This window comes from Rhinolophus sinicus, linkage group LG04, assembly GCF_036562045.2.
Source record: "Rhinolophus sinicus isolate RSC01 linkage group LG04, ASM3656204v1, whole genome shotgun sequence".
Taxonomy (NCBI): Eukaryota; Metazoa; Chordata; class Mammalia; order Chiroptera; family Rhinolophidae; genus Rhinolophus; species Rhinolophus sinicus.
In genome coordinates, this window is record NC_133754.1 from 134,718,100 (window position 1) to 134,744,495 (window position 26,396).

Here is a 26,396-nt window from a genome sequence, read left to right on the forward strand (position 1 = left end):
TTCAAAGAATGTACTATATTTCCAGGTCTATTATAGCTGCCATTCCAAACAAAATATCTATGACTTCTATGATTCACTAAGCACAAGTATGTAGTAATATGCCCTTTGATGGCCTCTCAAAATGAGACCAAATGGCTTTGTGAAGGTCAAGTCTGATTTAAATTGTTGATGAATTAATAGCTAATTCTGCATGATTGAATATTAATATGGAACAGTGATATTAAGGCACTTTAAAGCTTAATGAGTACATTAATGAATAGGACAAAATGTTTTTCTTTTCACCTCATGTACAAGTTTAAAGCTACTAACATATTGACAATTTTATTGTCGATAGCTGCTTTTTTCTGTAAAAGTTTATATGGTTAAGATATAAAGGGTATTGATTTTTTCCCCCAAGTTCCTAGTACCAAACATTTGATGAGCTGTCAAAATTGATGTTATCAAATGGTGCAGGCAGTTTTATATCAATCACTAATAAATGTAAGAGTGAAAAAAAAAGCAATTAACATCTTTTAAACTACGCCCACTGAGATAAGCATTCCAATTAGAAATTTCATTATTTCTACAGTTTGTTTTGTGTTGAATACTGAATTTTATTGCCAAATAGCTGACAGTCAAATTGGAAACAAGCCACAACTGTCAACGTGTAACAGCTCTGGCTATTTGAATCTGTTACAAGTGTGATGTTTCTCATGAAAATTTAATGAAGAAAATGCATTCAAAAAGGTTCTGTGCAAAAGGGGGATGGATAGAATTTAATTACCCTTATTAAAAATAAGAAAGCAGCACTCTTTACATTCCCTGTCCGATTATTATGCAAGAAAGATTATCTTTGTTGTGCACTTGTGTATATGAAAAGGGGCTCTGCAGTGTTCTTTATGAGCCAAGAAAGGAAAAAAGGGCATGCAAATGCATTAGCCTGCTTTCCATAGGGCACAAGTCAATTTTGTCAGCTTTCCCCAAGGTAAGGACTTCATTTCTTATGAATGGTTATTAATTCTAGGTTTCTTTGGTAAGAGACTTTAGTACTCAACTACTCAAGTCCTTGACACTTTCCACTGATGGGAACTGAATATTTGCTTCATTCTTTAGAGAGATGAACTTGTAGAAAAAAAGTAATGACTAGTAGATCAATGTTAATCCATGCTAATGTAACTGGTAGTCCACCTCCAAGGGGAGATAGAGGCCCTGGGAAATACAAAAACAGCTCAGGAATCCTAAGGTGATTTCTTATTAATCTAAGTAGTTACTTTACAAATGGAAAATAGCAACAAAATCTAAGAGCTTTCTTAGAAACTCATTTCTAGGTGACTCTGGCAGTATAGTTGACTCTGGAATACTTGAGGTAAATTATTTTTATCCTTCGAAGCATTTTATGTCATGAGCTGCCAAGTGAGATGTTTAATAATATAATGCATGTGGTACAACAGCTACTGATCTTTTTGCTTTCTTTTTTTTTTCAATGAAAGTAGAACTACACTATAGATGTAAATACATTGACAAAACCTTTAAAGCCATGAAGACCAGCTTGATGAAATGAATGGCACAGGTTATTAAAATTAGCATAGACTAATTTGCAAAATACTCTTTATCTGATTTGTAAATGTTAACATTCCCTTGGAGCCCTGAAAAATCATCTTGAAATTCTATTCTTAACCACTCTTTCTGACACTTGTCTGCTGTAGACCTCTGTTTGGCTCACAATGTGTAAGCATTGAAATAAACAGAATGAATTACTATCCCTCAGAAGAGCCCTGTCTTTCAACTTAACTAAAATTAGCTCCTAGAAGTTAACTAAATATATATTATATATAAAATTATATAATTATACATAATTATATAATTATATATATTATGTTCTGTTATATAATTATGTATATATAATTATAATGTATATACAGAGGGTGGCAAAAATATATACACATTTTAAGGAAGGGAAATGTATTAGAATTGTAACATTCAATATATATTGATAACAAAAGATGGATACAAGTCACGATTGACTTTTGCAATTACAAGAAGTGCTCAAAGTAGTTACCATCAGTGTAATTTTAATACAGACTTTTTCCTTTCTTAAAATGTATATACATTTTTTGGCACCTTCTGTATAGATCATATATCTGTGTATCTATGTTTATATCTATATCTATCTCTATGTCTATATCTATCTGTCTGTATACCTGGGGTACAAAAAAAATGTGTACACATGACTTGTATTCATCTTCTATTATCAGTATATATTGAGTATTAATTTTAATACAGTTTTTTCCTTTCTTAAAAATGCATATACGTTTTTTCTATATATATAGATATAGATATAGATGATATAGATATAGGTATAGATATAGATATAGATATAGATATAGATATAGATATAGATATAGATATAGATATATCCCCCCTAACCCCCCCCCCCCAGGTATCCAGCCCTAATTAGCTTGTGGAAAAGTAAAATCTTCTCTACGGAATCCAGGTTTCACCCCAACTTGCCTCAGCTACTTCTTTTGGTTTTTCATAAATCTCCTTTTGGGAGAGCCAGTCTACACTTCTCCCTATTAGACCCTCAATTTTCTCTTAAAATAACCTTTATTCTGTAGTAGCATTTTGATATTCTTTCATGATTCACATTCAAAATCTCTCCAGTCCTTAACTATTCCTCTGATCAACTCTCTACCGGAAGTACTTTCCTACTCTGTGTAGTAGAAAAACTTCTTTTAGTCACTGGAATATATTCAGACTTAGACTTGGGAATACTAGAGTTTCTTTTATAATCTAGCAATCTAGACTATCTTGATGGATACAAATGACACATAGAAGAACTCATGCTTTAGAGGGATAAACTGATGATAATTAAAAAGTACAAGACAGATTTAGGTACTCACCACCAAGGTAGCTCTGATGAGGAAAAAATGAAATACATTTGAAAGAATTTCAAAAAGCTTTACAAAGAAAATAATTTTCACTGTGTGGCTTTCTAGAGACAGAATACTCAGTGGGCAGGATTTGTCTGGAGAATGGTGAGAATTTCAGTGTGGGCAGAAATAAAGTGTCCTATGTGGGAAGTCATCCATGGCAAGCTGGGAAAATGGGGCTTGATTTAAAGGAACTTTGCTAGCCAGATTTAGGAGATTGAGTTTACCTCAAAACTAGAGAGAGGAGACAGTGTAGAACACCTAGATTTGACTGAACACAGGGGAGGCATCAAATGGGGCCTTTTTCCTAGAAATTATAATTCACTTAGACTTCAGCAAGACTCACAGGATCAGACCAAAAATTATAGACGAAAAGCTATGTGCCACATCTGATGATTTCTAATGTTTTGCTCATTGGTGTTTGTGCTTTTGAGTCATTTTGGAATTGGTGGCTCATGAAAATTCATCAGAAGTCATGACAGGGCATTGATTAAATTAACACTAGGCCAATAGGAAGTCAAAATGTTTCATAATGGTCTTCAAATAAACAGCCAAGTTGTAATTTAAATAATTATTAATCATATAACTAAACTTCCTTCAATGCTTGAATAGTATATACCTTTCTAATTCTGGCTGGAATTTCTGGCAATGTGGATTATCAATGTGGGTCATGCTTGGGGATTTCAGAGGACTTTATTTTCTCAAGATCTAAGATCTGGGACAATCTTGATGTGGAATAGGGAGAAGTGAACTTTGGATGAGTTGAAGATTCAAAATTTAGTAAGTTCAACTTTTTAATAACCAAAAATGGTACAAATCTTTGGAATGGGGGAAGTATTTTCTTACCCTAAGGAATGTATATTTTTATGTTGCTTTTTTGGTGTGTGTTGCTTTTGTTCTTTTTTTTGAAAGAGAAACTCTCAATTTTCTGATTAATTGAAACTTCCTACAAAGGGATTCATTCAGGTTGAACATCCTTCTTGTGTGAAAAAATATGTACTTTTATTTAAAAGTTACAATAAAAATACCAGATTTGAATACAGATAGGTTAGTCCACCCAACCTGCTTGCTTTTCATGTACCCTCCAAACTAACTCTGCTGGATTCCCGGAGTTTATCCTCAAGAAAAGTTTCCTGTCTTAATGCCTATTCTTGTGATGTTCCCATGTTTCTGGACAACTGGACTCATTCCTAAAGGACCATTTCCCAGCTTCCTTGGTGCTCACTGACCTCCTCAGGCAGACATTCTGCATTGCTTCTCCTTCGGTGCAACTAGAGGACTTGGTGCATCCTTTCAGGATGGGCTTTATCACGCCTGAGCTCTTTGTTAGGCTGTTGGTCTCTCTCTTAGACTCTGTACTCTTCTGACTGTATCCTAATCTAATAGGGCCATGTTGCCTGGTTTTTGTTAGTTTCTGAACAAATGCTGAACATGGTACGGGGGAAGATGAATGAGCAATATGTCTTTAATCTTTGGCATCTGATTTGTTAACATAATGTATGTATCACCTTTTGTCTTGCAGAGGATCAAATTCCCAGGGGCTTCCCCACCATTGACATGGGCCCACAGTTGAAGGTGGTTGAGCGTACACGCACTGCCACCATGCTTTGTGCAGCCAGTGGGAATCCGGATCCAGAAATCACTTGGTTTAAAGATTTCTTACCCGTTGACACAAGCAACAACAATGGCCGTATTAAACAGTTACGATCAGGTAGGGTCTTGTTACTGTTTCCACTAACTCCTAGAGTTTTTTTTTTGTTTTTTTTTTTTAGTCTTCTCTCTCTTTATTTTTAATTTAATTTTATTTATTTTTAATTTTTAAGTATTGATTTTTCTCCCTCTTCTCTTTCTCTGTTATTTAATGTGTTGTCCATGTTTGTGATGTCATAGCCTGTTTCAGAGTCTGTCTTTTTCCTTCTCTGTATGTTTTGCAGCTTCTGTTTAATCCACATTGCTCACTGCTGTGACTGTATTTTTGATATATATATATATTTTTTAATTTACTGCTTTTCCGCAGTATTTGATGGATCCATTTTCTTTCTTTCTTCTTTCTCTGTTTTCTTTTGAAACAAATTTATTTCAACATTGGACTTCATTCAGAACTTGCAAGGAGTTCCAATGGTTATCCATTAAAAACCAAAATGTTCATATGAAGCACTAAAATGATTTAATTTTACTAAAGTGTGTTTTCTCTGCCGTTTCTACATTTGAATTCATCAAAGTACCAAACGTTAGTAAGTTTTGTCACATCTGCTTTCTTTTCACTGATACATAAAACACAGAAATGTTATCTCGTGAGTAACCAGATGTATTTTTTAAGTCTTTGACAAAGTACTAAAGAAAGGAGGGAATTTTTATAATATTATATTATTATTGTGAGTGAGCATTTTCTACACATTAGCCACATAGTGTGCGCCCACACTGAAAATTTTTGAACCCTCCAGTGACTGGATCTACAGAAGTCTGCTTTTGGTGTAGACTCCAGCTTTTGCTGTTTTCTCTCTCTCTTTCTCCCCGTTGCCCTTTTCTCCCTCTCCCATCCCCATCTCAAGTTTATTCCTTTGCTCTCTTTAGATTAAAGATAGAGATGATTCTAAATTTCTTAAGTTTTAGAGCCTGTCCCTAGTTAATTTCACGGGGACATTTACTAATAAGTTGTTTACTTTGCCAATGGTAGTAATATTGATGTAGAATTCTAAGTTGTTTAACTGCCTGTCTTCCCAGAATTCTCAGCTTTTGACCTGTCCTGTGATGTTAAAGCGTCTTGTTAACTGCCTCTTTTGCTTGTTGTCAGCAGAATTGTGTAGATTAGCATTCTGTTATTGTAAATAAAGAATTAATTATTCACATGTAACATAGATGATTTAGTATATAAAGCTTTAACTCTGAAAAATTTGTACCAAATTATAAGGAATATAATAATATTTTTATGCTGTCTTTCTTCTCTCCGTATTTAAATCTCCAGAATCTATTGGTAAGTGCTTAGTTCTGAAGCGCACTTCACCCCCACTAATTTCCATATTCAGAATATTTTATTATAATTATTATTATTATTAATAAAATGCATGGCATGCATTTTACTAACTGTCAGTGTAGACACCAGATCTCCATAGTGGCGCGCACACGCACACATCCACAGAACTGTTTTTGTAAGAACACTGTATAGAAAAATAAAATAGTACACAAGTTATATCACACAAATATAGCATAGTAAGTAGCATAAGATATCCAATCAACTAGTGTTTGTTTCTAGTTAGTCTTTAGTATTTCCTATAACAGTATATATATATGCATATCTATATATATACTTAACTAGATTAGCCAGAATTTTTCTAAATTGTCTTTAAAAATATTGCTTAGTCCTTTTTTTTTTTTCTTTTTTTTTAAAGACTATGAGGCATATAAGATATAATTCTAACCCTATATGACCCCAGACCTAAGAACTCAGTTGCTTCTCTGAGAAAGGCAACGCTGCCTATTGTGGTCTTTGCCCTCTGTGGTATAATGCAACTTGCTTTTATGATCTAATAATATCTAATATATTCCTGTTTTACCAGTATAGTAATTCAAGTTTCTTTTAAGACCTTATTTAATTCTGTAAATCTAATTTAATTCTTCTCCCCAGCCCTAGCCTCCTTCTTCTCGTACTAATGCTTCTTCTTTCTAATCTTATTTGCATTCATATTATCCACCCAGGTGGTACACCAATAAGAGGTAAGAGTGCTGAACTAACGTTCACAGAATGATCTTACTCATTCTTTCTGTCCTTTCATCATTTTCATCTTTGTCCTGGTTTTAGAATCATTCCAATAATGTCCATCAACTTTCTTTTTTTTTTTTCTTTGTACGGTTTGGTTATGATCAGTGACTCTCATATTGTGAATTTTCCTTTCCTTTCCCTTTTTCTCTTTGTTTTGTTCATTTCTTTCTTTATGAAAATGATTATTTAAGTTGTGATATGCTTCAAAGAAAGCATATCCAGGTCTTTAGACCACAGACCAGTCACAGCGTACCATCTGTCCCTCTTTTTTTCCTTTTCTTCTTCTTCCTTTTTCCTTTTTTTTTCTTTTTTTGTTCTTCTTTTTCTTTTTTCTTTTTTTTTTTTGTCCAACCGGAGAAAAAAAAAGATCATTTTTTTCTTCCTTAGCTGTTCTTGTTCTGGACCAAAGCCAAGATGGTCTGGAGAACAGTGGCAGACATGCAGAAGACAGCCTGGAACATCTGCTTTTTGTCTTTATCTTTCAAAAGGTTTTTGCTTTTGTTCTTCAATTCTTTTTTCTCTTAATGTCTTAAAAGTCAAAGAATGACTCCCCTTTCCACCTGATCCCATTCGCCTACAACCTGACAGCAATGCTTTTTTCCCCCACTTCTTTTTTTCTTGGATTACTCGCCTCTGGATTTTTGGATCTTCTGTCCTTCAGGCTATGGATACAAAAGGTGCTCAGTATTCTTGGTGGTATGTGGTATTGCTGGTTTTTCATACTTTGACTCAGTGTTCATTTCTTTTATAATCCTTTTGTATTTTTCTTGGGGTTTTGTGACACCACACTGCTAATCCCACTGGTGGATTTTGATGGGTGTCTTAGGGGATCTGTCTTGAGGTCCTCAAGCAGTGGTTGGTTGGTTCTTCCTTGCTGGTGTAGGCCGTGCTTTTTAACTTTTTTAAAACCTTCTAATTCAACTACTCTTTGTTTTTCAGCAAACGTAATAAATGATTGTAAGTCGTGGCAAACTGTCTTTCTTTTCTTAAAAATCTGCATGTCTTAAGGGAGTTTTGTTTCTTTGAGTAATATTTTCATAATATATAATGACTAATTTTAATTTTTTGCTTTGTGCAGCCTTTTTGTACTTGCTGCGTATTTTTGGCTTTCTTCAGCAGAAGACTTTCTTGAAAACCCGGCCTGGTTTTTTTTGAGCGTACCTCTCTTTTGCATCACTTTTGATACCAAAATGAAACAAAACAAAACCAAAAATTAATCTTTTGTTTTATTTAAAAGCCATACTTCCTTGAAGCAGTCTCACCCATCTTCATTTTATTAGTCTAGGAAATAAGAGTGTTAATTATGACTAGAATTCTTGCTTGGGGAAAGATATATTGTTTTCTTACGCTAGCATTGATGATGTAAAAAAAAATAATCTCTGTATGTTTTTCTCATCGCATCATTTTCTGTCTGTGCACCTTAGCAAGAGATTGAATCGACGTTGAGCGGACCTTCGCTTTGCAGGGCTTTTCATATTGTTAAGAGGTTTAGTTTTCTGAACTGAGAAAGCCTTCTCTGACCATCTCTTTGGCAATATATTTTATATCCGTACAGGCGCCCTTCAGATCGAACAGAGTGAAGAGTCTGACCAAGGAAAATATGAGTGTGTTGCCACCAACAGCGCGGGCACTCGCTATTCTGCCCCTGCCAATTTATATGTCAGAGGTAGGAGTGACATAACCCTGGCATCGTTTCTTCATTCAGGCTCAGGGAGAGTTGAGATACCCATGGGATCTATGTTGTGATATCAGTATTTAACAAGCTGATAGTTAACGGTAGCTGAAGCATTTTAGTGAATTAAAAATTTTTAAGTATGTTGTTAAAAAAATTGATCACTTTTGAATAAAATCTATCCTGAGTCTTGAAGTTTGTAAGTATATTTGCATTTTTACATCTTGGTTTCTGTTTTTACTGCATTGATTGAACTGTGCTTTGAATTTGTTGGAGGTTTCCTTCTTCTTTCCCTTCTTTTTTCTGTTGCTGTTTCTCTTGTTTCCTTTTCAAACCCTGAAATAATTGCTTGGTGTGCTACTAATCCGTTCTCTGTGCAACTCCAAGCATAAACGTGTTAATGTCTTCAGGACCTCTGCTGTGGAGCTGTAAGGATAAAGCTGCTACTTAGAAAAAATAAGTGCTACATGCAAGTAGCACAATTGTATTTTCTTCCTTTTTTTATACTTTATTTATAAACACTTAGTATTATGCATGTGCATATGTCTATGCATATATATATATATGTGTGTGTGTGTATATATATATATATACACACTTTTAAAAAAATTATTGACTTTCTGAAAAGTTTAATCTTTTGATTGGTATAGAACACTGATTGTATTTAAAAAAAAAATACTATTAGTTGTCCTTGGGACAAGAATGAATGCGGATACATTCATATTTTCTTATAAGAGATAGCAGTGATTAAATTTTGAGCTTATGAATGGCTGTGCCTTTCATTTCAACTAGAAAGAAGTATTTCTTCTTCCCTGCAGTTTTCAAAGCCGGTTCCTGTAGTTTTTTTGTCCAGTGAAAATGCTCTTATTCCAGGTCTACATGTCTATGGATAACCACAAAAGGTGTGGGTGGGGGTGGGCATAGATAAAAGACAGAGAGGGCTCTAAGTTGCAGTAGGCTGGGTTCCCTTAGGAAAATATCTAGCTTGATTTTGAAATTTTGTTTAAGAGATTTTTGTTTCCTTGGGGATGTTCTTCTCTCCTGTGTTTCTCTGGAGTCTGGGGTGGGAGAATATGAAGAAAACCATTTCTTCTCCAAATTCTTTGAAAGCCCCTTGATCCTTTTTCTCACAATGGTGACCTCCTTTGCTGCATGAGGCATGTGTACCTTCCTCTGGAAAAATTTCAAAATGATGCTAGCTATTGTTTCTAATATCGTGTTAGTCTATGAGGTATTGCTAACTTTTGCAGCTGAGGTAGGAAGGATTAACTAGAGCAAGTAAAAATGTTCAAGTAGCAGTTGAAAGCCTTGATATGGCCTTTTTACTCTCTCTGTGTTTCCCTTGTTTTTCTCCTTTCCTCATTTCATTGTGTTCTGCATCAAACCCCCTACATCCCTCAGAGCTGCGAGAAGGTTGGTGTGTTTTTTACTTTTTACCCGCCTTACAAAACTATTAATTAAACCAATAACAAAGAATACAAATGAAATGAATGTAGCTGCATTGTGGTCTTCTTTTGGTTAATGGTATGTTTTAGCAGCGAATGCCCTGGCTATGGCTTCCGATGCTTGCTGGTGGTATCTAACTATGGTGCATGATGCGAGAGAATATACCTGGGTGCATGGTAACTTGTAACACTTAACTCTCTTAGGTCCAGTGAACTGGGTCAGTGTTCCTTCTTTCCTTCCGGCTCCACTCTTCCTACCCCTTGTCCCACCTTTAATTTCTGTCTTACAAGGATGCCTGCTGCCTATAGAATGACTTTTTGTAGTTGTTCCCCTAATCCCAAGCATGAAGACTAAACTCTCCTCCATTTTTCTTGATATGTTCTTTGACACCTCAAAGTCTACACTGGCTCCTCCTTGCTTTGTGTAACCCGTGAGTTGGCTGCAGGAGGCATGCTTAGCTTTCTCTTTAATTCTCCTATGCCTGTTGTTCACCCATGAGGCCATCGCAGTGAGCCCTCTTGAATCAACGGAAGTTTATTTCAACCTTAGTGCAGTCAATCAGTTGATGACAGAAAAATTTGCTTATTATCTTTTTGGGGTTATGAGGTTCTTTGTTTATTAATTAACTTATAATTTGAAGAATTACTTTTTTATCAGTATTTATGCTATGCTCCTGATGATTATCTCTTGATCTAAATATACTCATGGTGTAAGGTTTTGCCAATACAAGTGCAACATGAAACCCATTTGCTTCTTACCCTCTCCTGGTACCATGTCCAAGACACATGTACTTAAACACACATAAACATGCAGATTATCTGAAGCAGGAACACTGAACTGTACTTGCTTGGTAATGTTTTTCTGTGCCGTGTTACTTTAATATGACCATGTGAATGTCATGTCCCACTGTACGTTTTAGATGCAGCGTCCCTCAATTTGAATGTAGGCATAACACGCCTCTTACTAGATGTTGTTGTCATCATCTATGTTGTTTTACTTTAGATTTGAACTGAATGGAATCCTGAATGTGAAATACCCAGTGTCTTTTCTAAATTTGCAATCCTTACCTTTGACAACCTAGCGTTATCTAATATCTTTTAATTTCCAATCCTATCATCCCCTAAATTTCTGTCTCTGTACTTTGCCTCCTCCCTTTGTGTTTATTTCTATTACCCTGTTATTTCTTCCTCCGTCATTGTAGTGTTGGATCCCAGCCTTTCCCATTGTCCTAAGCACGGGCCTTGAGACTTCATCTTGCGCATGCCTTGCATGACCCAATCTGGTATCTCTACTGGCGTTGGCTTTGTTTTTCTTCTGTGACTGAAATTCGATATGCGTGTATATTTCTGTGTTTGTTCCAGTTTTAGTGTGAGGTCTTGAGGCTGCATCTACTCTGAGTCTGAAAGCAAACAAATTATACTTTCAGTATACTCTAGATGATATTTTCCAGGGCTGGAATGTGACGGTGTGGTCCCACACATACATTCACAGCAACTGGAAGTTCACAGCACAGAAGTTGGTTTTGATACCCAACTTAAACCTGCTGGTGACCTTCCAGCCCCCTTTTCTGCATATACATACATGCATAGAATCATTGTTATATGCATGCATGTATATGTTTTTTTTGTTTATCTTATGCATGATGTTTGTGTATTGTTAGTTTGTAGATAGTTTCTTTGTGGGGCCCTTGTAGGTCTGAATCAATTTTTGTATGAATGTGTCTAAGATATCAATGACTAAACTAAATAATTATTTTTTTGTGTGTAAACACATACCATACTTGTATGGTCTGTATTATCCACCGATTTTATTTCTTTTGTTTTTGGACAATCCACAATATGTTCCAATTGTTTAATTGTGTCTGTACAGTGCATGTCATGTGTTTAACAAGCCATTTTTTTCTTGCCTTGTATATTTTATCATCTTCCTTTGTGTTTTGTTCTAGTTCGCCGTGTCCCACCAAGATTCTCTATCCCACCCACTAATCATGAAATCATGCCAGGTGGAAGTGTTAATATCACCTGTGTGGCTGTGGGGTCACCAATGCCTTATGTGAAGTGGATGTTGGGGGCAGAAGATCTGACACCTGAAGATGATATGCCAATAGGAAGAAATGTCCTAGAACTGAATGATGTAAGACAGTCAGCAAATTACACCTGTGTTGCTATGTCAACGCTGGGTGTCATTGAAGCAATAGCACAGATCACTGTCAAAGGTATGCTCAGTGGTTCATGCTTTGAGGGTCTGGCTACACTCAAGTCACCTAACTAATGCCACAACAAGGTCTATCCTTGGAATTTGAAAATGAATCAATTCATTGGTCAGTGTTTCAGATGTCACAGTCTAATTGTATCTATGGTATCATATAAGATACACATGCTTATTGTAGGCAGTTTCTCTCTTAAAAGTACTGGCAGCCTAAGCAGCAGTAATCATCAAAATATTTAACAGGCTGGACTCAGACCCTAACCAGCCAGAATGAGGAACACTTGACCCAATCAACCATTATGGAAGGACGGATACATATAAGATTCATATTAATACAGTACCTTGCTAAGAGTCACATGATACAAAATCAAATGAGTGTTAATAAATGTCAAAAACCTTGAAGACAAAGGGAAAAAAAGAAAGTTGCAATTAACATGATCACACCATAGATGCTTTAAAACTTTTAATGGCCCCTACCATCAAAAATCAAAATGCAAGCGCATTTCTATTCTGTTCTAGCTTTATCTTTCACCTTATAGTAATGAAGCGCTCAAGAAATATTCTGTTTTTGAAAATAACTGAAATATAACCAAAGAAAGAAAAAAGTGAGTGTGTGAGGATACCAGTTATTTTTACCTAGTGTTTATAGAGTTCTAGAACACTTGCAAAATGGGTCAGACTGAGGCTAACTTGAGGTTTCTGCAAATTTCCGGAAGTATTGTAAAATGAACACAAATTATCTCCCCTTTTTAGGAAGATTGATCCTAAGAAATGCAACACACATGTTATAGTTGATAGCATATCTCTAACTGAGCACAAATATGTGCTACACAAAACCAATAATGTGACATCAGAGCAAAGGTACTCACCATTGTGAGCATTTAGTCTTTTAAAATAGTAACATTATATTGCATATTCTTAACTGTATTAAGCATACTTATCCATACATTGCACACCCTAAATTAGCTATATTTTCACTTGCTGTAAAAATTCAGAAAGACAACTAGCAAAAATTTGGATCATGTACTTCCTTGAAAAATGTCAGGCCAGAGTATCTAAATAAATGTCTTTTTATTATTTTTTTAAATAAAATCTTTTGGTCAAATATTATCATTCTATAGTTCTTGGAATGATATGCAAATAGTGAATCATCTTTTTCATAATAACCATTTCAGCTTTAAATAGTTGAAGGCTTACTGAAGACCTTCAGACATTCAAAGGCAGGAGTCACATTATACTAATGTCTTGTTCAAATTCTTATCTTTACTTCCCTGCCTTTTGCTGTTTCCCTATCCTCTCCACCTCAAAAAATAAATAAATACAATGTAAGGGTGAATCTTGAAAGTAAAAAGTGAATCAGAACAAAAAGAGCAACTTGAAGAGAGTGAGGAGAATGGGTACTGACTCATTAATTCAGTTAGTCATTGAACAATACTTACGAAAAAACCTCCTTAGTGCCAGGCAGTGTTCTAGGTTATTGGGGATCCAACAGTCATCAAGTACAAGTTTGCTCCTCTTGAAAAGCTGCCATTCTCTACTTTTTGCCTTTATACTAACAAGGGGAAAAGTACTAAAGGGCTGATTTATGAGTGTTGCCTTCAGACTTTTCTCCAAAGAGTCAGGTATATTCTTAATAGTTAGCATGTAGAGTTGTGTTCTTCTGCTAAAAGGGAAAAAATGGATCTCTAAAAGATGGATTTAATTGCAAATATTTGTCATGTAGCTATTATCTCAGATGTTACTGAAGCTGAATATAGAATACATATTTTGACAATAAAATACTTTAAAAAGTGGTTTTTAAATATGGGTTAATTTAGTTGCTTCGCCATTTTTCTTTTTTTTGAATCTTAAGTAAAAAACATGAACTGGAAATTAATTAATTTGAAATTACTATTCTTTCTTTGAAAATTTTGGTCAGATTATTTATAATTAGATTATAACAGTGTTACCTGTGTTGTACAACTGGGCAACAATATGGCTATTATTCCATAGCACATAATACCATTCCAATATATTCCAAATTTTGTTCTTGTCAATGTTTATTGGTATTTAGTAATATCATTTATTTGTTGAAGCGAGGGGCTAATTGGCCAAGCTTATAGGAATAATAATTGCAACTAATGTTTTTTGAGGGTACCAGATACATTCTAAGAGCATTACTGGATTAGCTCATTAATCTTCACAGTAAACTCATGAAATAGAGTTACCCAACTGTACAATTCCAATAATAGAGTTTTCCCCCATTTTTCACATGAGAAAACTAAAGCAAAGAGAGGTTAAGCAGCACATCCAGCATCATATAGCTAATAAGTGCTGCATTTGGGATGCAAGCCCCAGGATACAACGCTATAATGCCTGTCTAACAACGCAGGATTTGTCTCCTATGCATGTCTTACTGTACTTTTCTGACTACTTAGAAAACTATTCTTTGCTACAATTTCATGAAATTAAATCTTTAGTAGATACATAATTCCGTCATTCCAGTAGCAGAGTTTATGGAACATCTTAGAAATGATGGGTAGTGACTGTCTTTTTTTTCTCCCCTTAAGCCTTACCCAAACCTCCGGGAACTCCTGTAGTGACTGAGAGCACAGCTACAAGCATCACCCTGACGTGGGACTCAGGGAACCCTGAGCCTGTCTCTTACTACATCATTCAGCATAAACCTAAAAATTCTGAGGAACCTTACAAAGAAATTGATGGGGTGGCGACCACACGCTACAGTGTCGCTGGACTAAGTCCCTACTCGGATTATGAATTCAGGGTTGTAGCTGTCAATAACATTGGGAGGGGGCCTCCCAGTGAGCCCGTGCTAACACAGACCTCAGAGCAAGCACCATCCAGTGCCCCACGGGATGTCCAGGCACGGATGTTGAGTTCAACCACCATTTTGGTACAGTGGAAGGAACCTGAGGAGCCAAATGGACAGATCCAAGGGTACAGAGTTTATTATACAATGGATCCCACTCAGCACGTCAACAACTGGATGAAACATAATGTAGCTGACAGCCAAATCACTACTATTGGCAACTTAGTGCCCCAGAAAACATATTCTGTCAAAGTCCTGGCTTTTACCTCAATTGGAGATGGTCCTCTTTCAAGTGACATACAAGTCATCACTCAAACAGGAGGTAAGTCTGGTTCTGGATGGGGAGTAGGGCAGGAGGGAGGAGTCGGTGTTAACAAGTGGGAAGGGCAAAACATAGAAAGGTAATATACATTTTAATTTTTGAGACTTCGAGTTTTTAAGTGAGGGGTTAAGATAAGGCATCTGGGAAGGAAACAAGCATGGATACCTGAAAGGCTAATAGTTGTTAAGTAGAGGGATACCTTTAGCAGCCTTTCTTTTTAATTTGTACCCAAATGACTTGAACACACTTTTCTGCATGAGATGCATGAGTACGTCCTCCATGTGTCCCCTTTTATTTTATTTGAAAATAAAAGAACTATGCTTTTTTATGCTAGTAACTCTGATAGAATAGTCTCAAAAATTATTTAATTTGTGAAAGATTTTATGGTTCAGCATAAAGTTAAAAATAAAACCATTTGTCAAGGGGCCTTGGATCTTTAAATAGCTCATATTTTCCAGGAAGCTACTTGCTTAAAAATAAATATTTCTCTATGGCTTTTTTATTTATTTATTTATTTATTTTTGCCTTTGTATGACCTCAGGGGTGAAGGAAGACAGTTATCAAGATCTAAGATCAAACTTTGGGGTCTGACTCACCCATTTTTATTGGGTATTAGAGCAGACACCAAAGTATTTTATGAAGAAAAACTTGGCCCTGCCAGTGGTTTTATTTTAATAAGAGGATATCAAACCTCTATGGTCTTTGATTCAAAGTGATCAATTTTGTCTTCGTTGGGAGTATAACATAGTCCATTCTTGAACTTCTGAGAGCTATTTATTTGACTCATTGTGTTGATGCCTCTTAAACTTCCATTAATCTATGCGTGTTTTTGCAGCATGCCATTGGTTTGTTCTGATAATCCACATAAGAGAGAGTATCTATAATCTATAGGTGTGTAATTCTTTGGTAATCTTGGGCATGAATTAATGAATTTTCTTAGGTGTCATAACTAGTAAACCTGTTTAATCACTGACTTATTTTCATGTCATGGGCTTTATGAATCACGTGATTGAGTATGTTTACCTATTTGCCCTGACTGCTAGAAATCTCAGAACATATTTACAGCCTGACTGGCTTTATTTTATTTTCATACTGTTATTTGGTTCTAACTGTTTTGTTCATGGATTTATTATTTTTCCTAGTGGTCTGAAAGAACTATAAAAATGTATTTTACCACAATTGCACTAAAACCATCCATTTTCCCTGGTTAGCTTTTGCAGTTGTCCAATATTTATCTGCTATACTAATATACAAACAAAAATGTAGATTATTTTTTTCATAAGCTTCTCATTGGAAAACATAGAAATCTGTGAATCTTGTTCTTTTCCTTGATTAAAAGTAGTCAACTCTTACGAGATTTTTTTCTTATTATACTGTTTTAGCAGCTCCACAACCATTAAAAGATGTAAGAAAGTATATGAGAAAAATATATACCTATAACCCACTTTTAGTTTGTCTGATTTTTTAGCCATGATGTTTTAAAAATCCCTCGTTTGAAAGCAACATAACCAGGGTTTTGAACCCCTAGCTACCATTTTTAGCTCTGTAATCTTGGACAAGCTACTCCATCTCTCTGAATTTTAGTTTTCTCCTCTAAAATTATAACCACCTCATAAAGATTAGGGATTCTATTTGTTTTCTATGTCTGTTATAACAAAATACCATATACTGTGTCACTTAAACAACAGGAATTTATTATCTCTCAGTTCTAGTGGCTAGAACTGCAACATCAAGGTGTCGGCAGAATTGGTTTCCTCTGAGAACTGTGAGGGAGGTTCTGAGACTTTCTCCTAGCTTCTGGTGGTTTGCTGGCAATCTTAACTGTTCCTTGGCTTGTAGAAGCATCACCCTGATTTCTGCCTTCATTGTCACATGTCATTCTCTCTGTGTGTATATCTCTGTGTTTAAATTTTCAGTTTTTTAAAGTATACCAGTCATAAGGGTTAGGGTCCAACCTAATGACATCATTTTAACTAATAACATCTACGACAACCCTATTTCCAAATAAGGTAACATTCTGAGGTTCTGAGGGTTAGGAATTCAACATAATTTTTTGTGGGACACACTTAAACCCATAACAGGGCTATAGATTAGATAAATGGATAGAAACATTTTATAACTCAACAAGTAAAATAATAATAATAATAATAACAGTAATAATAAACAGCTAAAATATCTTGGGTATTCTACTATAAACATTACATGTAATAAACTCTTACTACCCAAATTAGGTAGATGCAGAATTATCCTATTTGCCAATGAGTAAATTGAGGATCAGAGAAGATAAAAAGATTCAGGAACTTCCTTTGGGTCATGAAGTTAGTAAGTGGGAAAGCGGAGTTTAAATCTGGGACCCTAGATACTCTTAAGCACCACCATTGTCTTTCAAATTAATAATATGCTAATGTGACAGTTTTAGTGCCTAGAAGGTTATTGTACCCACTAGGTGATCAATAAATGAATAGAGGCAGGAAACACAATGTGTCATTTATTCATTTCTTTATTTAAGAATGATATAGAATCTACTTCTGAAATACTTGAGGTGGCTATTGCATCATCCCGGTACAAGAGTACGTTAAGCCATGTAAATATGAAAAAATAAGTTTATCTGAAAGAGGTAGAATAAATATTTTTTTTTTCATAGAAGGTTATTATACTTGATCACTAAATTTGGTTCTAAGTTTTCTAACCACAAATTTAAACATAGACATCTATAATATTTTATAACTTTCTTTTCTGATGACAGAAGGATTTAGCTATCTAAGAAACCAAATAGTTCCTGGAACTAAATTCAACGAAAACATAAGAATCCTTGGGAATCAGGTGTCTACACTCAGAACACGGAATAATAGACAATAATGCCTTTGGTCACAGTTTATTGAAAGTTACAGAACTGATGTTTAAATAGGCCATATTTTGATTTTCTATATTACCAGGGGACATAATGTAACATAAATCATAATTCAGTGAAGGTAGTATTATGACAGGGGCAATTGAGTTTATGTGATCCAGGGACTCTGAACTTAGAAAAATCTAGACGTATGGGGCACAGATACATTAGAATAGTTGTTCCCAATCTCTGATAGACTATTTTTTTATATTAAGATATTTCCAAGAACCTTCCATAATAGTTGTGCTTCTAGTACTCATTGATTGAGAAGATAGATATATGATGACATAATGATTTGTGCCTGCCAAGATCAATAGGCTAAGAAAACCTTCCAAAATAGCACAATCATTTGATCTGTTCTTTAGGCTTAATTAACAAAGGCCATTTGATGTTAGTGGACAACTGCCAAATACAATGATGTTAGTTCTGATATAATTAATGCTGAGCTGATCCTTTTTCTTGTTGCTGACTAGCTAATTCTTAGGATCATTGCTATGCAAAAACATAAACCATTATGAAATATTCTTTTAGAGAGGTTATATAAAATTTAAGGACATGATTATTTTCACTGCAACTTTATCTTTTCTCAGCCTATGAAAATTTATTAATCAATAATATATATGAATTTCTCAAGTGTAGTTTAATTTCATATACACAGAGATGTAAATTTTTATGTCTTCTTTATTGGAAATATATTCATTTCTTTTTATTGTCTTTAATTCTTTGGCACTAATATTCCTATTTTTCTTCAAAATCAGATTCCAAAGAAACAGTATTCATTAACAAAGTGAGTTTAAAAGGAAAGTTATCACTTTTGGTCTTATCTAAGATTACTGTCAATCATAATGTACCTGGAGGATTTATGTAAATTGGTATATTTCTGAATATAGAAAATTGGTATATTTCTGATAATATAAGAAAATCAAAATAGGATCTATTTTGCAGCCAACATTTCTCCTTAAATGTAAATATTAATATAGTTTAAACTATTAAGTAATTTTTAAATTGTTTTAGATGTGAAAAGATTTTGATTAAGATGATTATTCTCTAGAAATGTGGGTTAATCTTCCAAATTTTACATAACTTTAACTTCTGGCATTATAGCCACTTGCAACTAGTTCACCTTGAAAATATGTGGAATATATGGCAATTGACAAGGGAAGTATTTATATTGTTCTAGAGAAAGATCTCCACTATTAAATAACACATTTGGAAAGTATGTCTTCTTATATAGTTTTCTCGTGTAGGTAATTATAAAGAAATCATAGGGTAATTATATTTTATAAAAGAAGTACAAATAAAACTCTGATAAAGAAATGTAATGAATTACACCTTAAACCTAATGCACTAAACTACATTTTATTTGACGTTCATGCTAATTGGAGGCATTCTAAGTCTGTTAAAGTCTAATGTCTTTTTCCTGAACTTTCTTTAGAAAACTGATCTGACCTTTAATTCTTTTATACACTTAATAGATTCTTGGATAAAGTCTACTGATTTATATGTGTGTATCTTAATGATATAGGTCTTTGGAAGAGAAAGAATTATATACATTTACTAAGTAAATACTAATAAGTAGTATCAACTTGAAACATTCTGAAAAAGGTAATTCTACTACAAATTCTGGGCATTGCAAGATCGTTATAACATAAAACTTTGACATTTAGAGACACTGTGCTTTAGGTTTCCAGAACTTTATAAGTCATTTCATTAGTGTATGTCAACAGACCTATATATCAGCAAACTAAAAAAATACCAACTTCCAATAGCCAACATTATGAACCCAATTAATTGCTTCCTCTAAATAATTTTAGCAATGAGTTGAAGGAGCTCTGGATATAAATACAACTGTAATAAAATTTAGCATTTTCTTATTGATATTTAATGACAGTTGAAAGTAAGATTTGTTCAGCTGCTTGTGTATTAAGTACTTATTTTGTCGATGATATATTTGTTGCACTTATAAATCAGACTCTTTGTTTTGAATTTTGTTTGTTCTACTACCACTATAATTAGGCCTGTGGCTTTTATTGTTGTTATTTATCAATATGCTAGGTACACACATTTTTTTTTAATGTGTCTTATCAAAGTGCTAGATAGTTTAGCAATAATGGGTTTTCTACTCTTTTTGGTAATATATATTTGTAATATGACTAGATGAAATTGTTGCCTAGTCATTTAGTATGTGTTGACCTTTTTCTCTTTAAAGATTCCCTAAATATTTCCCTATTTTTATTCAAATATTGATCTCTTCTAATATCATCATTTCAGATGACTTGTAGATTTTTCTTTTATGTCTTACTAATTCTCCATTCTCTGTCTTTGAATTGCCTTCGGATATTTATATAGAGTATAATAGTATTTTACTCAAATACTTTATATTTATCAGTGGGATTATAACCTTACTTTAGGGAAACAATAGCTCATATTTCCGTTTCCTTGTAGACATTAAATAAGTAAATCAAGAAGAATATATTGGTAACACCACTTTACAGAATATAAGGATTTCTTACATTTAATTTTAAAGAAAAATATGTATTTCTACTTTCATTTCTTATTTTTACATCTAAATTCTAAATTTGATTTATGGCAATATTATCACATTTTCCATTTTAATGTAGAATAACTGTACTTAAGTTTCTGGATGGGTTCTTTTTATTTGCCCATGAGTTTCTCAGAATTCCAGATATTCTCATAAAATTTATGTTCAGGTAATTGGTGAGGGAAATGAGTCAACAGGGAGTATCTCCTAAATAAAATGAAATAATATAGACGCAGACAAGCAAGAGGTAAGTAAATGCCGGCAAGTTTGAAGTGTAAAGACTGTGAGAGCATTAAAAAAAGATATGTGGGGTGGGGGGAGAAAAACACAAATATTAATATTAATAAAACCTATGTAGCCACATTATTTGGTATAAAAATACAATTGACAGATGATGAAGTATTCGCTGTGTCTCCAGGCAGAGAAAATAAATATGACAATTTGAAGTCCCCTAAAGTGTTTTCTCATATACACATATTATCATTATTAGGACTAATATGTTAGGGGAATATAAAAGTAAAGCCATTCATTTCACAGCTTTTTTATTTTCCTTTGAAGCTTCAGCTTCATTGGGATTGTTTCAACTATGACAAATGACCCTGAGGCAGCAACGCCGTAGGTGAACCCTCAAGTCCCAAGAAAGTCTGAGTAGTAGCCCCTCACGGTATTCATGAGCATAGACTCTGATAGAATATAAAGACCTAAGACACTGGTCCGTGTGCTGGGTTCTGCCTGTAGACACATTTTGCCCCATACAGTGTTTTTCAAATAATTTCAATGAATTCAACTAATTTCCAATTGTTAAAAATTAAAAGAGTTTACCTAGAAGATTCATGATAAACTTCTGTTGAAAACTGAGATGTGTGGGCAAGACTGGGCCCTTATTCCACAAGGCAGCAGTCTTCTGCTATGGAACCTCACCAACTTCTTCAGGTGGGCCAGGCACTCCACTCGATCCCCAGCCCCACATGGCCTCTGCCCTCATCTAAGTGATCTTCCTGACACCTCGAGGCATTTGTGTTTCTACCACAAGTTTAAAATCTAGTACATTAATATACCCTCCACATTATTTCAAAAGGTGTGTGGAAACAGAGGAAGAGGGCCCCTTAAATATTAGTTGAAGAGATTTACCGGTAAGTGGTCTGGCTATTACCTACTTTATCCAAGAATAAAATGGACAGACAGTACACCCTCTAACACGTTGATGTGCCTGTCTGATTCATTATTTAGAAGGAGAAGGCTCTTAATAGAACCAAACAGAATTAGAGCATCAGATGAAGTTTTTGTCACTAAACAAGGATGAAACATTGAGACCTACTGGGAATTTGTTCAAGACAAATTAAAAGCAAGAAAGTAAACAGTTTAAGTAAGAAAAACTTAATTAGATTTCCAAGGTGTTTTCAATCAGTGTCACTTAATTTATTATTAGCATTAGGTAGGGAGGAAGGACATAACAAGCAATTATTATCCTGAGAGAAGCCCTTCAATACTGTTTTTAATTCTTGACAGTGCTACATTGCGGTTTGATTTAAGTCAGGAGTTATCACAAGGCTTTCTTCTATCCCAGACTTGTGGAAATTGTAGGGAAGAAAAAAGGGAATAAAACTAGAGAAAAAGAAATGAGTATACACATGTATGTGTGTATGCGTGTGAAGTTCTGGGCTGAGAAAACCTCTCATAATTTGAATATTGAAATCCAGTCATAATTTCCCCATCTGATCGTTCTTGGCTTGCATTGTTGCTCCTGCCAGTGCTTTTGATATTTTGCTTTTAGAAGTAACGTATTTGCTATTTGCTTTGCTATTTGACTACTTTCTATTTTCCTCTGTTTCTCCTCTTGCTCTTGATGTTTTATCTTCTTTTGTCTCCACCTCTCAGTCTGAATGATTGTGTTAGGTCACCCACTGGGCAGGTAAAAAAATACGCTGTTCAGAAAGTACATTCCTGGAGGCATCAAATTAATGAGTAGCTCAAGGCCTGTGATACAAAAAGGGAGAAAAGATGATGAATGCAATTAGAAATATGAACCACTGATTATTGGTGGCCTTAAGCATCATTCCAAATATGAAGGTGTGTGCGCGCGCACACACAGACTCATAGGTTAACAAAGCAGACAGTGGAATAAAATGATAATTATGGACCCTAGAAACCATTCTGATAGATACCTCTAGACTTTAATCTCTTTTTAAATAAAAGACAGTTTTTAAATCATACTACAGAGAGATGGTTACAAAAGGAAAAGAGAGTGATACATTTTGTTTTTCCAAACACCTTCTTTCTTACAAAAATGATGATTCAAGTATTACTTAAGAAATTTATGTCATACATCACCTACAAATTACATTATTTTTATATGTTTTTGAATGTTTATGCTCATTTGCCAAAAATGCTTTAGATGTTATTTTCCCCTCTGATGTGAAGTACATGTCATTGTTCTTGGTTTTTATTAAATATACATGGAATCCTCATGTGAACTTTGGGGGATATGGATATATGTTCCGCTATGGCACTTTGAAACATGCCACAATATCAGGGGTAATGATCAAACTATTTATCAGCCAGCAAAGCATGGCCACCAACCAATCTGAGCAGACACTGGTCAAGAACAACATAAGGATGGCTGTGCTAGTGATGCCCTAAAGTCCATTTGCCTTGTGTATAATGGGTAGAGGACCTGATGGGGGGGTGGGGGGTAGGTGTTAGCTATGAGGTTGGGGCTAGTAAACTTATTCTAACACAACATTTGAGAAAGGTGTTTTCAACTGGATAGATGTCCCATTTGTTATTCTAGAGGCCTCATAGCTGACATATAACTCTTCCAAATTCTCTATTGCGTGGATAACATGATTCATATGAGAATTATGGGAGACTTCTGTTAAATTACTATATATCTGATAAGTATATTCTGTGAACTTTTTAATTTGTGTAGTATGTTAGTTCCCTTCACTAGGGGCAATATTAAGTTTATATTAAGTCTAATTATTAAGTCCTTTAAGGATTAAAAGTAATTATTTGTAAGTGATATCTTATTATCTCCTTGTTTTTTACCTCTTTTTAAAAATGTGGGTTGATAAGAAAAAATACTAAGTGATTCTAGTTGCCTATAGGTTTTGTTAATGCAGTGAAGGTAGAATTTTATAAACCTAATTGGATATAATTTTGAAAGTTAAATGCAGTCTTGGGAATAAGTTCCCTCTCAGTTGTAAAATAGCAATAGCTTTGATGTATTTATCAGTTGTTATGATTTAGGCAATATTTATGGCAAGTGCATTACATAAATCATCTCATTGATCACTTACCACAAATTATGAAGTAAAGTTTATTATTCTTAAGATTGAATTCAGAGACTGATATATTCTATATTTGCTAGTTCTGTATCTCATATAGATATTCTGTACCACTCAAGGACAAGAACAATGTTCAGAATATTCTTGTTCCTTGAAGGAGGAAAATGGGTTTTATGTACACAAGTTTACTTGGACAGTGTGAGGAACCTAGCTCTCCATTAAGCTGATACATGTGGACATGTTTTGAAAGATTTAACCAGATGCACTAATGAAAGAACTTATGAATATTTATGGTGATGCTAAGCTCAATCTTTTGCCTCCTTGTTTTTAGTACCAGGGCAGCCACTAAACTTCAAAGCAGAACCTGAGTCTGAAACAAGTATTTTGCTTTCTTGGACACCTCCACGGTCAGACACCATCGCAAACTATGAACTGGTCTACAAAGACGGGGAACATGGAGAGGAGGTAGGTCTGTGCTTCTCACCTTTGTAATAATTTACTACCCTGAGGCACAACTCTACTTTTGTGTACTTGCCCAACTTCTGTTAAAAGGTCAGATATCTGTAGAGGACCTTGATAGAAAGGATATAGCCATCAAAAGGGAAACTTGACCATTAAAACTGAAAGGGTATTTGGAGACTTGCTTGGGGGAGGGCAAACAAAACAAAACAAAACAAAAAACCCCAAACAACTATTATCCCCATTGGAACTATTGTCTATTCAGGTTTCCAAGTTACTAATGGAAGTATCAGATTATAAAAGAATATACCCCATAAAACTTGAAGACTTCTATTTTTCTCTCCTTCATTAAAGTACTTAAGTCACTGTAAACATGACTAAAGAAGATCTAGGCTTTCGGTAGATGAATTTGTCCAAACTGGTTTTAGAGAAAGATGCCTACCCCATCGCAAAAGTTTATTTGTATGCCAAAAATTATTTGATATGAATGTGAGTGTACATAAAGTTTGAGTATGTTATGAAAATAAACAGTAGTTTGTAGAAAGTTGGAAATTATTTATAGTCACTGAAAAAGGAAACAAAAAATCAAAATAACAGATACATACATTAACAGGCAGTGTTCTAAGGGTTTCACATATATTAACTCAATCAGTACAACAGTGCTATGAGTCAGCCTCTATTATTACTCTGTTTCACTTTTAACAAAATGGAGACACACAGAAAAGTTAAATAATTTACCCCAAATGTCACACTGTTAAATGGCAAAGCTAGAATTTGAATGTAGGCAGTTAGTCTCCAGAGTTTCTTTTCTTAACTCATAGGGTACACTGCCTCTTGGATGAACTTTCAATAGATTATAGAAATTCAGTATTAAGATCCATCTAACATTTTCAGAAAGGGAATATATTATTTTATAGCTATGAATATGTTTTGTTTGTTACTGTAAATTCCAATAGAGAACATCTGGACAAAGAGTTAGTAAAGCGGTATGTGAAAAGTCAATCCACGCAAGCCATTTTATTTCACCTCTTAGCATTCTTTATCTTTAAAAGATTTTCACAAAGCTAAACAGTCCCTAAGAGCTAACAAGCCATACCTTTTTAAAATATTAACATACTAAATGAATTATTATCAATTAACTTGTGGAACATTATTTTGAGTGATATAATAAATTAATGTTACTGTAAATGTCTGTTTTATGACATCTGTTTGAATTGAACAGAATCTCCAAACACCAGGTTCTAAATATAATACTTTTAGATTTAGCTAATGAAGCCAATATAAATTAATCACTTTAAAAGTTATATATGGTGAACACACAATATGATATATAGATGATGTATTACAGAAACCTATGTAACTTTACTAACCATTGTCACCCCAATAAACTTTAATTTAAAAAATGGTATATAATTAAAATACTGATATAACTTTAAATTCTCATGTTACAACTATTGGTGATTTTAATAAGCCATAAATCAGCATTAAATTTTTTTTTTAAATCCTTACTACTACCCAACCAAGAAAAAAATAAAAACAGTAAAGAGAGTGACAGTTTTTTTGATAATACTGTGGACACTTAATGTTAGCACACCTACTCTGCTTTACAATTGTTCATTTAGGGACTCTTTTTTCTTGTTATTTGGTAAATATATAAATTTAAAAGCTTTTGTATTTGCAATCCAGAACACTCTAGGGATGTTTTCCCAGGTTTTATATTTGAATTTCCCTTGACTGATTTCTGTCTGTGTGAACAGCAAACACTATTTGATAAAAAGCCTTAAAATTATTTATGCCATGACTAGATTACATATTAGCATGTGTTTTAAGGTTTACTCCAGGATAATGCTCAATCTGAGATTAATTACCCATAGACAGCAATATTTTTGCTAAAACACAAAGGCAAATTTCAAGCATGACATTTAATTGTAACATTTGATTAAAGAGAACCTTATTTTAAAAGTCCTCTATGATGTTAGAAGTTATAGAAAAATTTGTGATTTCTTTTTCCTAAATGTAAGCTCTACATTCACAAAGAAAGGAAGTTTTAGAACTATTTTAAATCAACCTAGAGTAATGATATGGTTTT

The 26,396-nt window shown here is 34.2% G+C and overlaps 1 protein-coding gene across 45 annotated transcripts in view; it reads left to right on the forward strand.

Annotated features, from left to right (window-relative positions):
• The window catches only part of PTPRD (protein tyrosine phosphatase receptor type D), a 2,063,955-nt gene that overhangs the window by 1,862,447 nt on the left and 175,112 nt on the right, over window positions 1-26,396 (forward strand). For 25 of the 45 annotated variants that reach the window (XM_074330405.1, XM_074330404.1, XM_074330420.1 and 22 more), the window contains 7 exons: window positions 4,435-4,623; window positions 6,609-6,626; window positions 8,228-8,338; window positions 9,746-9,757; window positions 11,736-12,005; window positions 14,548-15,129; window positions 24,180-24,313. In XM_074330405.1, the coding sequence (XP_074186506.1) occupies window positions 4,435-4,623; window positions 6,609-6,626; window positions 8,228-8,338; window positions 9,746-9,757; window positions 11,736-12,005; window positions 14,548-15,129; window positions 24,180-24,313 (1,316 nt within the window). The remainder of the gene's footprint in view (window positions 1-4,434; window positions 4,624-6,608; window positions 6,627-8,227; window positions 8,339-9,745; window positions 9,758-11,735; window positions 12,006-14,547; window positions 15,130-24,179; window positions 24,314-26,396) is intronic. The other 20 variants (XM_074330417.1, XM_074330419.1, XM_074330443.1 and 17 more) reach the window with 3 other exon arrangements.